This window comes from Trachemys scripta, chromosome 1, assembly GCF_013100865.1.
Source record: "Trachemys scripta elegans isolate TJP31775 chromosome 1, CAS_Tse_1.0, whole genome shotgun sequence".
NCBI lineage: Eukaryota > Metazoa > Chordata > Testudines > Emydidae > Trachemys > Trachemys scripta.
The window spans coordinates 128,482,339-128,500,635 of record NC_048298.1 but is presented as its reverse complement, the minus strand read 5'-3'; the positions used below and the strand labels follow the sequence as shown (position 1 = coordinate 128,500,635).

Sequence of the window (18,297 nt, the reverse complement as noted above, 5' to 3'; positions counted from 1 at the left end):
CTGACCCGTCCCGGCTGGCCCCAGCTGCCCTGGCCTGCCCGGCCTAGCCCCTGTTGGTTTCAGGGGAGAGACTGAGCAAGGGCAGGAAGAGGACCAGTGTGGGCGGGGCCATGGGGAAAGAGTGTGATGCCGGAGTGGGGCCTCGGGGCTGGGCCAAGGCCTGGCTGTTTAGGGAGGTTTAGCCTCCCGTGGCCTACTATACCCACTGCCCATGGTGTTTGCCATGGTATTAAGCAGACTAACGTCTCTGTATACTCCAGACCTTGTTCAACACTGTTTAATATTGAACAGTGACTGAGTATGTTAACAGCTTTAGCGTATATATTACATCTAAATTAATACAAAATTTTTAGTGCCCAATGTGGACCCTAAAGGGTTAAATACATATATAGAGTTTGGCCCTTGGCAAACAAACAATTATTTTCAAATCTTAGATGTATTGAGCTTGTTTAAGAGAAGCATGCAAAGCAAACCCTTACTGTTTTTGCTTTTTTAAAAATCAGAGAGGGTTAACAATTGTTTTAAAGTACATTTTTAAAAAATCTTTAAATAAATGCTTTTTTAATTGTATTTTGAGGTTTATAGTTTCTGTAATTGGCAATAATTTTGAATGTTTAATTAAAGTATTTTTAAGAAAAAGCAAAAGCTGTTCAAATTAAGTGTTTTAAATTATTGAAGTTAAAGTGCTAAAGCAGACTTTTACTGAAATAACATCTTGGGTAACCCTCTTGTTAACAAAATGCCAGCTTAATTCATGGCTGCTACTGCATTAACTGTGAACTGAATCTCAAACCACTAGAATCAACGGTTCCTACAACACCAAACTGTGAGGGTTTTTTTTTTTTATTGTTTTATTTTTGCCCAATTTTTATATTGTTTTGTTTTTGAAATATTTTTCGTAGTTCTTTTGTGTCTTTCACAATTTTTTTCTCCAGTTTTGTTTTTGATGTCAAGGATTTTTGTTGTTGTTTGCATGTGAGACAGCACAGTGTTAGTGTTGCAGATTAGTTTGCCAGGTTCAGCTACGTTGCCATGATGGTCATGGTGGCTCACAAATGTTAGTGGCAAAACAGGTGTGGAAGATCTGTGATAGACTAAAAATGCCTGTGAATTTTTACTGCCTTTGGGTGTTGGAAATGTCTCCTGAATGGTTCCAAAAGAACATCTTATTTTTGCTTCGTAGAAGGACGCAACACATTTGGTTAAAAATTACATCAGAGCTAATTTTTTTTTTCTCCAGATAAGCAAATTTAACCACTAACGCAAACAATTGTCACGGTTTGTGTAAATGTACAGCTTTAACTGCGTAAGTGGCAAAAGAGGGCTGGGAAGTTTTTTTTTTCCATCTTTATCCATTTTGGATGTGTAGCCAAAGAAGTGATAAGAGCTGGTTTGTTTTTAAACATTTTATAAACATAGAAGAGCAGCAGTTTTGAGATTTGTTTTAGCTACAAATGAAGCAAGTTGTAAGTTCTTAGCTTTAACATCTAAAAAGTGTACAAAAATTACAGTTACAATCTAATCAAGATTTGCAATTCTTAAGGGAGACCCACAGACTGAATTAGTCCAAACAATGAGCCTATTGCTATAGCTTAAGCACTGTTAAAATCATTCCTGATACATGAGAACGGTGAGAGACTGAAAATCAATGAACCAAAATTGGTATGTTGGATATTGAGCCCAGATGGTGGACAAAATGAGGGGATGGGCTATTCTGCCCATCACTGCCTTTTGGGGTCCTTAAAGAGATTTGGGGAGAAAAATTGGCTGTTGGAATGAGCATCACTATCATGGCTGAGGCCCGCACTGTCTCCTGGGACCCACGACCTTCTTCACCCCAAGCCTGACAGATGTCCTGACCAGTCTGAACTAGAGAGAGGGAGCCAGATGACATCACCACTTCCACCAATGCCTCCTGAATCCCAAACACTGCCTGGATTCACATCAGAGGGGCAGCTGGGCCAAATTTGAGTCAGTAGTATTGCGACCTGGAGTGGTGGGGCCACAACACTACTCAAATTTGGCCTGGCCACTCCTCCAGCATGACAGAGGGGCAGCTGCCTAGCTAAAGCACCTTGTGTATAAATCCCATCCCAAAAAACAACAAAATAAAACCTATAATAACCACTCCACATGAGAGTTGAAAACATTTGTATAATCAGCTTCAGTGGCTAATGCAACAGGGAGACAATTTCTTGGTGACTCAACTCAAGTGCCTTCACAGCAAACAGCTTTTAGGCTATCAGGCTACTATCATGTGCTCAGTAAAGTCAGGAAGAAACTGTGTGTGGGAAGGGGCTGCAGGCTGAGGCAAGGGATTGAAGTGCAGGAGGGGGTATGGGCTCTGGGCTAGGGGGGGTGCGGGCTCTGGGCTGGGGCCAGGGATGAGGAGTTCAGGGTGTGGGAGGGGGCTGGGGGCACAGGAGCGGTGAGGGCTCTGGGCGTGAGCTCTGGGGTGGGGCCTGGGATGAGGGGTTTGGGGGGGTTCCGGGCTGGGGCAGGGGGTTGGGGCGCAGGCTTACCTCAGGCAGCTCCCAGTCAGTGGCACAGTGGAGCTAAGGAAGCTCCCTGCCTGTCCTGGCACCACACAGGCCAATGGGACTGTGGAGCCGGTGCTCGGGGCAGGGGCAGCGTGCAGAACCCCATGGCTCCCCCACCTAGGAGCCGGACCTGCTGGCTGCTTCCGGGGTGCAGCACAGTGCCAAGACAGGTAGAGACTAGTCTGCCTTAGACCCGCAGCACCAACAACTGGACTTTTAACGGCTGGGTCAGTAGTGCTGACTGGAGCCGCCAGGGTCCCTTTTCACCGGACGCGCCGCTCGAAAACCGGACACCTGGCAACCCTAGACACATTAATGCACAGGACAAAGGCCAACCCAGGCCTTCTACCTGTGACACGTTTTATCTCTCTTTGAGGTAGGGTGACCAGATAGCAAATGTGAAAAATCAGGACAGGGGGTGGGGGGTAATAGGAACCCATATAAAAAAAAAAAAACAACACCAAATATTGGAACTGTCCCTATAAAATTGGGACATCTGGTCACCCTACTTTGAGGGTGGCAATGAGTTGCTGGGACACTATGGGTATGTCTACACTGCAACAGAAAACATACAGCACTGAGACTCGGAGCCCGGATCAGCTGATTTAGGCTTGCAGGGCTGAACAGTGTAGACATTCAGGTTTGGGCTGGAGCCTGAACTGTGAGCTCTACCCACCTCTTGGGTTTCATAGCCTGAGCTCCAGCCCGAGCCCAAACATCTACATTGCAATTTTATAGCCCCTGAGAGCCAGAGTCAGCTGGGCCAGGCTGCAGGGTCTTTGATTGCAGTGTAGACATTCTCTGTGCTCTAAAATGTAGGATAGGGAAGAGGTACCTCTGGGACACTCCCCACTTGACCATGTAGGGAAGGAAAGACATGGAGCTGCTGGGACATTTCCTAGCAGCAGGTTCTATTCCCTTATAGTCATGGGGAAAGTTGTCCAACTACATGGAAGGGAGAAGTGAGAAAAGGACCACCAGGACACTGATTTTCAGAGGTTGGGAAGAAGAAGCCACTAAGACACTCTCCCCGACTGTTCAAAATTAATCTTAATCGCATCTTGTGTGGCGCAACCACACGGCTAGCCCATTTCTAACATGGATACTTTGCTAGATCCCACAGTCCAAATGCAACCTATGTAGAGAACATGGTGACTGACATCCAGCTTGCATTTGGACCCACTTCTCTTCACACCTGAAATGTCCATTTTTTTTTGACTTGACTGTTTTGTTTTTTTACAGGTGAGACGTTTGAGCTGAGAGCTATTTATTAGATAGGACCATGGGGGTTTATTTCAAGGTGAGTGTTCTGATGCATTATCCTCCCAGTTTAATGGCAGCATAGTATTTTCTCATGACCTTTTAAAATGTAATTGTTTGTTGCAGGCAGTGGGCTGATGGCTATACCACCACAATTGAACAACAAAACTAGAGAGATGGGCTGAGGGAGCTTGGCTGAAAAAGATTTGCTATAAAATGAGTACTTTGTATTGTACTGAAATGGGTGGCCTCTGTCAATTGGAGCTGCATGGCACCTGTACAGATGCTGACACAGCTGTAAATTCTCAGTCAGGCAGATTCTTGGCCTCCTAACGTTCCACGCTCCTTCGTCCATTCCACTATCTGGGAAATCAGGAGTCATGGATTTCACTCTGAACGTGAGAAGATTTGGACTAATCCCAGTTCCTGGCAGTCTGGTGTTCCAGAGTTTATGACTCTCAGCTGAACAGGCCAGTCAGTTAGGCCCTGGGCTCTGTAATCAGTCATGCGTTGTTCAGTCATGGCTCCTGTGCTATGATATGGTGGAAGCTAGGCCCATTAAGAACCTAAAAGGGCCATACTGGTACCTTGAAATGGATCGATTAATGAACGGGAAGCCAGTGCAGACTGCAAAGCACTGGTATTACATGTGATCTTAGGAGATATGCTGCCATGTGTTGGACAAGTTATAACTTCTCCACAAATCTTTACCTTCAGCCCCAGATAGTGCTTTGCAGTAAAACCAACTTGGAGGTGCTGAATGCATGGATCACTGGGGCCTAGTCTTCTTCTGAGAGGAAAGGACAATGTCTTGTTGCTAGCCAAAGATGAAAGAAGGTGATTTTGATGACTTGCTATTTGGGTATCCAAGAGCAACCATGAGTCTAGCAGGACCCTGTGGCTGCACACCATTATGACCATGTGCCCTAGAGTTTAGGCTAGTGTATTGCCTATCATTTCATGGGAAACATCAGCACACCCATTGAAATCCCCAGCGAGGATGAATCAAGAGGTACAGAGAGCAGCGTCCAGGAGAGGAAGTCAGAAAACTGGGACAGTAAAAATGTAAGGAGTTTGTGGTGATAGGCTGCAGTGTGAGATGGCAGGGAATGGGGAAGCAGAGGGTGAGATCTTCAAAGAAGTGGGGAAAACATCAATTCAGCCCTGGCTCTGATTGCAGCATCACTTCCTACTTCTCAGAGATGTGACTGTTTAAGCAGGGAGACATCCTGGGGAGGTAACTTCTGCAAGATGAAAGAGGTCCAAGGGCAAGTGTCAGAGATGGCAGAAAAAGCCAGTGGCTTTGTTTACAAAGAAGTGCTGATATGTCGTATAATGCTTAATCACACTTTATTTCATAATGAAATACACTCAAGAGACTAAATAACCAATTTCAGTCAGGTTTATTAATATGGTACAGGCAAAAGGTTCTATATGTTACCAGTCTCCTAAGAGCAGCCCTAGGCAGCGATGTTATATTCACCTGACGCAGAAGGTGTACTCCCCCATTTACACATTTCAGCTGGTATTATTTATATGATTTTACAAGTTACCCCTCTTCAACCCTAACTTGTTTTGTTGTTCCTTCCTTATCTTTGTTCTGGATAATAACATTCCAGGTACTGATCCAGCAAGGGACTTCGCTATTTAAGATATTGAATGGATGTATCTTGATTTTTGACAGCTTTTCTATCCACTTATGCCAAATGCTTACTTCTGCAAATGTGAGGAGTTATGGGATACTTAGCATAAGGGAACAGGATTGTGGTGTAGGCTGGTTTACACACACACACTGACAAAATGGCCGATGTTGGTATGGTGGGTCCTGTGCTTTTCTTGGCGGGGGGCTAGGACGCCACCCCTTGCCTGTGTTCTTGGGGCCCTGCTAGTGGCCTGGGAAGGTGGTAGAGGGAAACAGGGGAGGAGTCTGGGTTTGCTCCTTGCTCTGAGCCCTAGCCCCTCTTTCCCCCTTGCGTAGGGTTACCCTCTGTCCTTGACACTGGGGGAGGGAGTCTCCCTGCTCTGCTGGGGTAGGGTCTCTCATTCTCTGGTCTTCCAATTCTCAGCAACACACCTCCAAACTCCAGTTCTTGCTCCACCCTGTCTGCCTGAAACAGGTTTGTTTTTTTTTTTATTCGGTTCCTTACAGGGAACTACGCCTTAATTAGCCTAGGCTTTATGCCCACCCAGTAAGACCACTCTCCCACTGCTCCCTGGCCATGTTGTATCACAATTTATATAGGCATGCATTAACTACACCATAATTGGCCGACACCATATCTATCTAATATATAATAGATAGAAGTGATGTGGATAATGCATATTATTAGCATGGTATATATTTATATGCTTCTAGCATCTATATTCGTGAACAGAGGACAGGACAAGGAGAGCTTTGCCATTCAGGGAATAGATCTTGAGCCAAGCAGACTTGACAAAAAATGTATATGATGGTTGGCTCACACAGAAGTTGGGGGCTTTTTTGATTAGGGAAACAAGGACTACTATGGGGTAATGCTTTGTGATTATCTTGTGGATAGGAGACACCAGTGATGGATTGGGGAGGCGGAGTGGGGGCAAAGACAGATCTAGAGGATCAATGTGAATTGATTTGGAATTGGAGCAGAAGATCCCATCACTAGAATCAGACCATCTCTGGAGTAATGGATGCTTGCACTGCCTATGAATGAATAGAGAACTTCAAGGATGTCAATCAGCACCTTCCACCAGCACTAAGGAGTCGCTTTAGCATTCATTTGTAGAAACGTTGCAAAGTGATACTTGGCTGACTGAGTCATAGTCAGCTATGTTTCAGTTTGCTGAGAACATTATCATCTTTCTCTCTGAGGTATCCCATCATACCTCTCAAGCTGCTGAGGCCTAAAAGTGGGACACAATGTGTGGCAAAGACCCAATATGAGGGAAACAAATAAATTATTTGGTCAGGAAACTTGAAATACCATGGGATTCATTTCTTCAGTGTAAATAACTCCTTCTGTAACCTCTGGTTCATATTTTCATTTCGTTTTCTTTCTTTGGAGGTAAATAATATTCAGTGATGATAAAAGTGAGGGGAAACCAAATTTATGTAGAACAGAGGTAACTTTGATATTAAATGAGTGACATCCCTTGAAACGAGGGACACAGTATGGGTCACACTAGCAGCCCAAGTTAAAACAGTCAAAAAATGCTGTTAAATAAGCTTTGCATTTATTGTTTGGTATGTTGATACAATGAGTGCAATGGTCAGAATCATTTGGAAGAAAGCAGTCTAAAGAAAGAAAGTGAGATCTGAATGGTAAATTCCTTAGCCATTAAAAATAAAGGTTAAATGAAGCAGCTTCTGGAAAGGTTTACTATGTACATTTACGAGAGAAACAGTCGCACTGCACTGCAGATGGTACTTCATGCTGCACCACTGTGCCATTGGCACAGAGCAGAGAGACATTCACCGGAACTGTCTGAGTAGCTGAACAACAGGTGCACTCATCTTCAAGTCTATTCCTTTCAATAGAGTACTTGGTTTTGCTTCTGCATTTGCCCTAAAAGTGAAACAGATACAAAGTTTGAATCTTGCCAAATAATAGTTTACTCCACAGATTTCTGATAAAGGTCCAAATTCTGCCCTCAGTTTTATCCAAGCAGCCTCAAGAAAGCTAATGGAAGTTTTTGCCAGGACTTTGGAATGGATTCATTTGATTGGTCTTCATTGGTTGTTGGTCTCATGCTTCATGTTTTCAGCAAATGCCAAAATATTATTTCCCATCTCCCTTGACATGTTTACACACGTAAGGTAATCCTGCGCAACAGCTGATGTCACACAAACAAGCTCGTACACTAAGATATCCTAGAATGTTTACAATATTGTGGTAAGTTTGATAGGCTAATAGGAAACAATAGTAGTGGGGCTTTGGGCACCGTTATTACAACAATCTTTAAAGTTTGTATTTAAAAAAAGCTTGAAAAGAATTGTATTCCGCCTGATCTAGTAGGGGATTGTGGACTTCAAAGTACAAGACAGGCCAAAGGCATCTTAACTTCTGTTTCATTTATTTCTAGGGCATCCATAACTCCTGTTGCCCTGCACACTGATCACCTCCATTGCTTCCCCCACACCATTCTCTCCAAACACATTAGTTCCTTTTCCACATTTTTCTAGTTTCTCTCTATTTTATATTCCAGCAACTCAAACTGTACACAGTATTGCAGCTGTTTTAAATTTGTTTGACTAAATGATTTTTTTTAAGGAAAGTGTCTGATTTTTCCACAAAAGCTCTTGGTTTCTGGGTGGAAAAATCAAGGATTGGTTTTCAGCAATTTTTGGCCAAACAATTTTGGTTTTCTGCTGCTGAATTTTGACTTTTTGCCCCAAAATGAAAATGTTTCTGATTTTTTGACAAAGTCAAAATTATCCAATGACAATTTTTATAAATTTATTTATTTTCCATTTTCATCACAATTTTCTGGGGAAAAAAAATTCTCCAACCGCCTCTACACAGTATTCAGTTTTACCAGTGCTGTATAAAGAGGAAAAAATTACATCTTTGATTCCATCTGTACAATACTGTTTTTACACAACTTAAGTGCATTTATGCCAAACATAATGAAAAAACCCACAAATTGAATATTCCTCTTTGATTTCTAACAAGAACTTGTCCATCCATTTGTGCTTATCCTTGTTACATTTTATTTTCCCTAATTTATACAGATCAAGTTATATCATGCCAATATTTTTTACATTATTAGCTATCCTTGTTCTGTTTCTCTATTATTTACAATGTGTAAAAACAAACAAAAATAATCCAAATAATCCATGAAACAGGCCAAACTCTGTAATCTTCACTTTAGTTTTACTCAGTCCTTATTGTGCCTGTAGCACTTCCTGAGGGAAACCTACCATTGATTTGATTGCACATAATTTACATTGTAGCTTGTACTATTCTAAACCATTGTATAGGTTGTAATGTAAAGGTGTGTAAGTATCACTTGCTAGCATTTCTGAGATGAAATGCAACCGTGATTCTGCTCTACCAATCACAAGAGGTTTTAGGAGTGGAGCTCATAAATGTGTTACCCAATTAAAATTGATGGTGGGCAGCCTCTGAGCACACCTGCACATGACTTAATTGGCAGAATGCCTATCTTCCCTGGTTTGTGAATTGTAAACAGAAACAGGTTCCTCCCTGCAGCCTAGACTTAGGCATTCAACTCCAAGAGAGGGGTGGAGCTTAGCATACACCTTTGTCATCGGTGTCTCCCATGGGCTAGCTTAGGCAGCTCCCCACCTAGTTTACAGGCTTTGTGGATCACATTCTGAGGTGCCTATCTCTCCCCATGTATTGTATAGGAGCCGAGACACCTAACTCAGGCTTTGTGGATCAGTGTTGTTCCTGTGATTTTTCTAGGCACCCAAAAGTTAGGTTTTGTGACACTGAGCATCACAATGCTTAAGTCCCTTTTTCTGGGCCCACGTGTTTACCCAAAATGAAATATAGGCTAGATTTCTGAATTACAATCTTCACACTAGGAAATCTGCCCTGGATCTTTCATAGCCACATGACCCAAATAGCCACTGACTTAGTGGATAGAGATGATAAGGCAGCAGTTTTCTTATTTTGGAGTTAAGCAAGTATTGGACAGAATTTCTGAACTGTTGAAATGTCCTCTTCCCTTAAGAGTTTTATGGTTTGAGAACAGTGGCTGGAGGTCTTGAAGCCCATGGGGTACACAGTCCCAAGTCACTGCACCCAACTCCACCCCTTTCCAGCTGGTCACCGAAAGGAGAAAGATGCTCCATTTGGCAACTACAGCAGTCAAAGAAATTATCCCTATGAGAGGGTGCTAAAAGAAATTACCATCCCTAATCCCAGTGGGTTTGAAAGTAAAAATTCAGGCATAATAAAAACAGAATAGGAAGTTATTCTGTTGCAGCCAGCCTGGGAACCAAGCTTCTCATTTGTTTCCCAGTGCCATCTATCAAAGATAGAAGGGGACATCTGGAAGGAATGTTCTGCTCCTGTTTCAGATTGTATCTGCTGTATTACATGAGCGGAGTGATGGGGAGGAGAATCCCGTGGCATTACACTTTTGTTCAAATTATGGAAATTGATGGGATATGTGGAACATAAGAGCACAGTGTGTGGGCTCAAATATTGAAGTCATGTCAAATCCTACAGAGCTGTTTTTAAACCTGGGTGCTTACATGTTAGGCACCTAAATACTTATTTAGGCATTGATGTGTTGACTTAGGAGTCTAGAAGGGGATTTATGTACCTAACCTTAGAGTCACAGATTTGAAAATTGGGCCCCATAAAATTAAGGGTGAAATTCATTCAAGTGCAGAAGATCCCAGCAAGGCAACTTAATATCCACATGTCTCTCCAGGAACTAGAAGCAACATGAATGGAGCTTCTGTGTATTGTAAAGTGGGTTTTCTTATCAGCCCCGAAGAGGGGGGGAAAATCAGGTTAGACTAAATGGAATCAAATGTACACAGCTGAAACTCCTGCAGAGACAGAAGTCAATGTTCCATTCTGTTGAGTGGAATGGAAGCTAGTGAGAAGCCACTGACTTGCCCTTGGGTGGAATAGGGAAGCAAATTAATTCTCTTCAACAAACCTTGTTGAGATCCCTGCGCAAAGGCCATTTACCTTGGCTTTGAGCAGCGAGGGGTGAATACATGGAAGAGTCATACCTTTACCTAGCAAGAGGAGGGAAATAGCACTGCGATTTCCTACTATGCAAAAATGGAGCAAACCACTCCTTTTGAAAGTGTGTCGTGTTTTGCCACAGTTCTGTACTGACAAAATGAAAACAGATTTTTTTTACCTCACACTGGAAAATAGACACTCCATCTTCAGCCTCACAGCCATTGATATTCAGATACGTCAGCCTGGAATTTACTTGTCTGCATTCTGCTTCTATACCTACCAAGTCAAGAAAGAAGGGGAATTTGCCAATGGTTGAAGACTTTTTAAAAAAAACATTCTGGCACCATTCTCTGCTCAGTACACACAAAAATTGCCATTGGCCATATGCCATTATTAGCAAGACCCCTAGTAAAAGACATAGATATGTTTCCATGTGGTAATTAACACAGGGTACTGTGAATATACAATACTGTAGCCTTAAAATTCCATTGAATACCACTGAGTTCCTGCATAAACCAATCAAAAACAACAGTAAAGATGAACTCTTACTTTAACTCTAGCTAGCAAGTGAATCTATTCAGCGCTCAAGTTGATTCTTTATCAATTAGAATCTATTTTTACTTTCTGTATTGTCCCTCTCCACAACCATTCATTCGGACAGAACACTGCAATCAGCTGGCCAGCTGCAAATTGACCAAAGAAATATAACTTCCCTTTGATATAGGTGTCCTCCCAGCAGCTAAAGAAGCAGCTTCCCATCTCTTTTCCAAGATAACATTCCCAGCCTTATTGCTTTTCTGCCTTTCTAGCGCTTCACAAGTGATCTGAAAAAAGCTCCACACGCGTGAAAAGTGTTGCTGGCCGCAAGGCTGGAAACGCCAGCTCACTTTCAATGCTTTAATCATTTTGTTTGATAAAATGTGTCCAAGCAGAGTGCAGACACGGACAGTCACAATAGTTGACACGCATCCCATTTCAATATAACTGTCATCAGACTGTTGCCATATCTTCAATGTTTCTTTGCTCCCAACTGAGAGATGTATTGTCCAAAAACATCAATTTGGTTTATTTATTTTGGATTTCATAAGGCCACACCCCCTCCAGAGAGGTCAGGTCACATGTACATAATGTAATGAAATGGCCAGTGTCAAGATCAGAAAGGGAAAAAAGGATGAATAGCAGAGACACAACTATGCTTCTTTCAGGGGTGGAAAGAAAAGGACCATCCTCTCCCTACACAAACCACCGTATCCCTGAGCACCACCACTTCCTATCATCTCACTCCTGCAGGCAAAAGCCTAAGAAAAATGATAAACCCAGCACTGTTTCCTGAGGCCCAGAATAACAGGGTATATTGGATCAGTTGGGGAGCAACTACAAGAGTGGAAGGGCACCCAGCCTTGAAATATTCAGCCACCAACTCTCTCGTGTTGAAGACAAGGAACCATTCACACAAGCACTCGAGCTGACCTCAATTGCCTTGGCATACCACAGAGAGGGAGGATGGCTTCATAGACAGCCAGTGCCCCAGCCAATATCAGGCCTTATAGACCAGAGTCAACACCTTGATTTGCACCTTTAACTGAACAGAATTTATTTTTTTAAAACAGTTTTTTTTTTATTGAATAGGCTGAATGACCTGGAAAGGTTACACAACCTGTATGTCAATCTTTACAGCCACGAGAAATTGATTATTCTATTATCTGGAGTATAGGTAATAGGCTACATATAACTTTATTATATATTGTGGGCTTTGATGAATCGTTAAGCCATGACAGACATTTAATTAAAGGGATGGGATAAAGAAGGAAAATTGTGCACTAGAGGAAGATTACCATTTGACTCAAAGCCAGTAGCCTGAGTAGTGTGAAGGAGATCTGATCACCAAAGATAGAGCTCCTTTTGAAATTAGGTGTGTGAGAGAGGGAGTGAGTGAATGTGTATAAATGACATGTAAGGTAAATATATTGTGAAGACTGAAGGGTTAGTATTTATACAGTGCATTTACTATAAATGCTAAGGATTGCTTTTCTTCTCTCTGATCTTGACTGTAAATTTACAGGTTCAGATGTTCCAAGTCAACTAGAACATTTAACCACACAATTAATTTCCATTAGAGCAATGTGGCTAATGCCTTTAGGTGGTTTTTAAAACCTCAAGCTGCTTGTTTGTGATTTTTCTATTATCCTGCATACAGACTGCTCTTAAATATATCATTTTAGTTCCATTGAAATAGTGGGACTTACTGTATAATGACTGACAACTGGGATGATACTTATTAAGTTGCAGTCATTAAGTGTCTTTGGAGAGAGTGAGAAAAGTGACCTCCTGCACCCTAAACAGAAAGTTCAGGCCACTTCCTTTTTTTATATTTTTTCCTGACTTTAACTCACCCCAGCAATGAGATCTCATGTCAGAGTCACCATCCTTCCTTCCACTTACCACTAGAAGGGAATCCCTTCCAATCATATCAGTCTGTATAAAGTGGCCTCAAGTAAGTTAAGGGCTGTTATAAAGAGGATTATGATCAATGGTTCTCCATGTCTGCTGAAGGTTGGACAATAAGTAATGGGCTTAATCTGCAGGAAGGGAGATTTAGATATTAGAAAAAACTTTCTAACTATAAGGAGACTTAAGCTCTGGAATAGGCTTCCAAGGGAAGTTGTGGAACAGGTTGGACAAACACCTGTCAGGGATGGTCTAGGTTTACTTGGTTCTGTCTCTAAACAGGGGGTTGGACTTGATGACTTCTCAAGCCCTATATTTCTATGATACTATTATTCTAATACTGATGTTTAATTGGCTGGAGGGTTCATGTCCGAGTGACAAAAGCATTCTTTTCCCTGAAGGGGGTCAGCAGTCCTTTCCATGACTGCTTTGTCCAGGCCAGCACCTGGTGGTGACACTAGACAAGACAGGCTGTCCTTAGTGAGTCTGGAAGCTACAGAGTCAGGGAGAACCACAGGGTCAGTCTGTTTAAAGTGGCTTCAATCAACAAGCCCCTTTATATTAATTATAACCAATTCCCATCTCTTCTCTATTATGAGGGACTCTGTACACGCCAGCCTGCAGAAACAGGCATGCTGTTTCTGAAACACTTTCAAACTTTGTCCATCTTGGGAGCAAATGACCAGGATGAAGACTCAAACCCAGGTCTCTCACATGTGAGTGAAGAATACTAGCACTAGACCCCTGGGGATGGTTAACCTCATAATATAACAGGCTGCTCACAATTCACTTTGATTACTGGGTTTGGTTTACTGTGCTTCACATAGTAAGAAAGAATGTAATTTCAAAAATAATAGGTTTCATTCAGCCTTAAGATATGCTAGCTCCTGCCCATGGGAGTGGAGAATATGCCAGGAAGAAGACTGCAGTGGAGAAAGACACCTACAAGCTTTGCTCCAGAGCTAGTCAGTGCCAACGTAACAGTGGATGGCAGAGGCTGGAAGATGGCATGGCCAAGGCTGATTCAGCACTGTCCCTCTACAGGTAATGCTTCTTAGGAACCAGAGTCAGAATTTAAAATCTTTCTCACCTGGTTAGCACCTAATGGCAAAGACAGCCTGGGGGCAAATGCCACCTGCCCTCCCTGGATGTGAACCCTCCCTTGGGTAAAGTAGCCCCTGCTGGCACAGAAAGGTGTAATTTTCAACCCTACACCAACAGAGGTGAATTTTGACATCTGTAGAACATATGTAACATGGTTTGGAACTGGGATTTTTCTCTGTATTTTCCTTACAGTATGCAGTATATTTCCCCACTTAGTTAATTAAAGTCTGTAAGAGATATAGAGAACAGATATGCCTTGAATGATTAATAACCATTAATTCCTCCTGGCCCTCAAAAATTAGAAAAGCTATCCACCTCAGTTTATTCCAAAATAGTTTCCACCTAGGAAGTTAAGACAATAAGAACATGGTTCATATCAGGTGAGACACTTTGTCTAAGGACACACAGATAAGCTACAGTTGGGAGTTCCACTCCCCAAGAATAGAAACTAAAATGGCACTGTTAATCGCCTAAGCAAGAATCTCTCATAATTTGCATATGGACAAAATTTCTTCCTTCCTCCCAAACTAGCTAAAAAGAACTCCAAAAAGTTGCCAGGCAAGGTTAACATCCTAGTTTCCTACAAAAAGTGTCCCACTTCACTTTGCGAGTGGGTCAAGAGATGAGTGGGGAAGATGCAATTTAAGCAAACTAGAAATAACCTGCTGTGAGATCGAAGGTTACCCCAAAAAATCCAAACCATATTTTCACCCCCAACTATAAACTATACATATGTTTGCCTTGTAAATCAAATATCATAGATAATCTGTTTTGTCCCATCAGTTTGTCTTTCACCCCAAACTTGAAACTGCGCGTTTTCTTGCTTTGTGAGTCAGATCTACATCTCTTTATATGTGGATAACGTCTCTCGTTCAATTTCAAATTCTATATAACATGCAATGCTTATGTACAATCAAAGAATGTATGAAATAGGTCCATCAAGTTTGGAAGATTATAAGGCATTATGCTTGTTTCCATTGGAAATAACTGTGGCCCTTTAGAAGTAATAGGAATTGTATGGCACAAGGAAGAAGGAATGCTGAAAGATTTAAACCAATATGTACCTTTGGATCATTAAAAGAAATTGCTTAAAAAGGAGAAATTTCCAATTAATAATATGGGCTAATATTGAAATACAAGCTTTGAAATGGATCAAACATGAAAAGCCTCCGATAAGAAAAGGACTGGAGAAATTTTTTATACCCCATCACCATCTACAAGATACCGATGGAAGCACCAGAGAAACTGAGAGCTGAAATCTGAGCACTCAGTTGGCACACGTCCAATAAAAATAAGAGGGAGCTTCCCTCCAATGAGTCCTAAAGTCAGGACATATAAAACTGAGGTCACCAATCATATGAGACCCTGAGTTGACTGAACCGACAATGCTGCAGAATCCCCAGTGTGATGAATGCCAGGACCGGTCTCATGGAAAGGACTCTCCTCACATCCCAGGGTTAAGAGGATAAGATGAAGTGATGAGATTTCATTTCAAAGATTGTATTTCCCTTTCTGTTCTTTAACATAAAAAAACTTCAGGTTATCTTGATTACGTCTACACTTTCTAGCGAGACACCAAGTAACCCTGTTTTAGATTTTAACTAATACATGCTCGCCATTGTAAACCCAAGCAAATTGGCCTAAGAGAGGTTTAAAACAACAATTTTAAGCAACTGTTTTTCATATTCTAAATTTGTCCCTTTTGGTCCAATCCATTTAAACAGCAGGGACCATGTGCTTTAAATGTGCCTTGAAGACAAGTATAGCCTTGGAAGTGTGATAAATGTATTAGGGACTAAAGAATTGAGCCCCTCTTTTTCTCTGCCTCTGGCACATAATAATCTAATCTCCTGTGGGCTGTAATCCTTTGGTCTCATTTCAGCTGTGGGGTTTAGTGTGTGGATGCAGGGTGGTGTCGGTGGCCTTTGATATACAGGTTCAGACTAGATAATCAGGTGGCCCCTTCTGGCCTTAAACTCTATGACTCTATCATCAGTAAATGTAATGAGAAATCTTGGTGATTCGCATTGTTCCTTGGTATAACCGTGGAGTCTCAACTCTAGTCTGTGATAATTGTTTGCAAGACTTGGCTGTATCTACACTTGAGTGGTGAATTGTTGATTGTTAACCGCATTGTTAATGTGGTTCTGGGTGAATTAAAGTTAAAATTAGTAAGCTAGATCCCTGGATTCAATAAAAAGGTCTTATCCTATTGGATTCCATTCTATATTGGCTATAACACTTATCTAGTTTGTTAGATTTCAGGTCTAAGATCTAATTGGCATCTTGGTGCATTCATAAAAATTGACACACACACACACACACACACACACACACACACACACACACCTTTCCCACTTACAAGTCTCCCTTGATCTTTTAAATATAATGTGGAAATGTGTAAGAGTTAATAGACAATTTTCAATATTAATTCCTTGCTTGAAGCCTGGTAGATAAAAGCCCTCTTAACTAAATTACCTGTGTGAGCCATTCAGCCATAGTCTATTATCTCAATAGCTTCTTGACTTTTATTTCTTAAACCCGGAACTCACTGATATGTAGACAGGCCATGGAAGCAAATGCTCGGCGTTAACTTCTCCAAAGTGGTATATTGTTACAGCAATTACCGTGGTTGTGCAGTGATGGTCTGCTGTGCTTGCCATCTTTTATTTATTAGCACATGCCCAGAACAAATAAAAGAGAGAACAGAGGGCACACGAGGTGCTGACATTTTGACCTTAGAAAGGAGTCTTTTTTTGTTAAGAGCTAAAATAACTTCATAATTATTCACCAATTTATTTGCAAAGTTGCAAATGTAAAGCCTTTATGTTCATAGAAATATTCAAAGGTTAGTTTGGGGATAATAGCACAATTCTGCAACCCTTATTCATGCAAACAAACCCTGGAATAGTCCAGCTGAAATGAATGGCATTATTTATGTAAGGATCACATGACCAAGGGTTTGCAGGATTGGCCAAAACTGTTTATTCTGAGACTCAGTCAAACTATTCATTATAAATACACACTTGTTATGAATTTATCTCACTTTCTGGTTATTAAATCATTCATGAACAGATTGTGATTTCCATATTTATTATTCAGTTTTCAGTTTTCACTGGATTGTTTTACTAAATAATTTTAAGCCTATTGAGTGCTCACAAAACATTTGCTTCGTATAGTCAATATCGGGTTGACTGATTGGTCACCCAGTTTGTGTGGAGCTGTTCCTGATCTCTGGCTAAATTACTGAAATTGTTTCAACAGGAAAATACTGAATGATGAATAATAAACATTCATAATAAATTTTGGAATGACTGATTATTCACGCTAAAATGTGTGGAATTTTGGGGATTTGCCAATGTTTTCTAGGCATACCCTGCTGTAGTCTAAACAATCATGAATAATATGACCACACAACTCACAGTGAGACAAACGTGGTGATTTTAGTCACACAATTATGTGAATCAGCGTTGACATTTGTTTGAATCTTTTGAATTAGCTCTCTTTTACTGTACACAGATCATGAATGCAAAACATGGCTTCTTATGTAGTAGACTACATTTTGAGAGGTTGTAAAAGAAAGATGTTTCTAGCATAGTTACTTACATGTTTCACAACAGGTATTGTCAATTTTTGCAATTTTACCCTAAGAGAGAAGACATGTTGCAGTTTAGGCACAGACAGTATTTACACACACATCTAAAAATAGTCAGACTTATATTCAATTTCTCTATAATAAGAAGTTATGAACTATGTTCCTGTGCTATACATATAATAGAAGTATGTAAAAATACTAATTTTCCTATCATTTGACTTCATTAAAATTTAGGAATATTAAACAGCTTTAAAGTTTTTCCACACAACCAACTGATATTGCTCTTAGGGCATCATTATCTTATAACACCTGAATGTTATTCTCTGTACAAACCAATTTTTACCTTTTGGAGCCATAACTCTGATGACTTTCTGTGTTACTGAGGATTAAAAATGGGCCACATGTAATTATATTTTCATTTACGTTTCTTTAAAATGGCTGCCTCTGTTACCACTGGATCTCTGACCCTGCTTCAGAGAGTCACCTGAACCTGTGAGTCAGTAACTGAATAGGAACATATTTAGGTCCAAGATACATTTTGAAAATGTATTTTAAAAAAATGAGAGCTGGATAGTGGGACTTACCATTTAAAAAGTCAACTATTATCCTTTGGTTTGAAAATGAGACCACCGGAGGGAGATAAAACACTCAGTCTAGGGCATTGTGCATATCCCATTATTTTTCAAATAGTTTTCCTCTA

The 18,297-nt window shown here is 41.1% G+C and overlaps 1 protein-coding gene across 1 annotated transcript in view; it reads right to left on the bottom strand.

Moving 5' to 3' along the window:
- Window positions 1-6,988: 6,988 nt before the first annotated feature.
- Window positions 6,989-18,297, bottom strand: part of VWF (von Willebrand factor) — a 246,104-nt gene continuing 234,795 nt past the window's right edge. The window contains exons 50-52 of the mRNA XM_034784806.1: window positions 17,609-17,648; window positions 10,629-10,726; window positions 6,989-7,342 (exon numbers count right to left, since the gene is read on the bottom strand). Of these exons, the coding sequence (XP_034640697.1) occupies window positions 7,157-7,342; window positions 10,629-10,726; window positions 17,609-17,648 (324 nt within the window). The 3' untranslated portion in view covers window positions 6,989-7,156. The remainder of the gene's footprint in view (window positions 7,343-10,628; window positions 10,727-17,608; window positions 17,649-18,297) is intronic.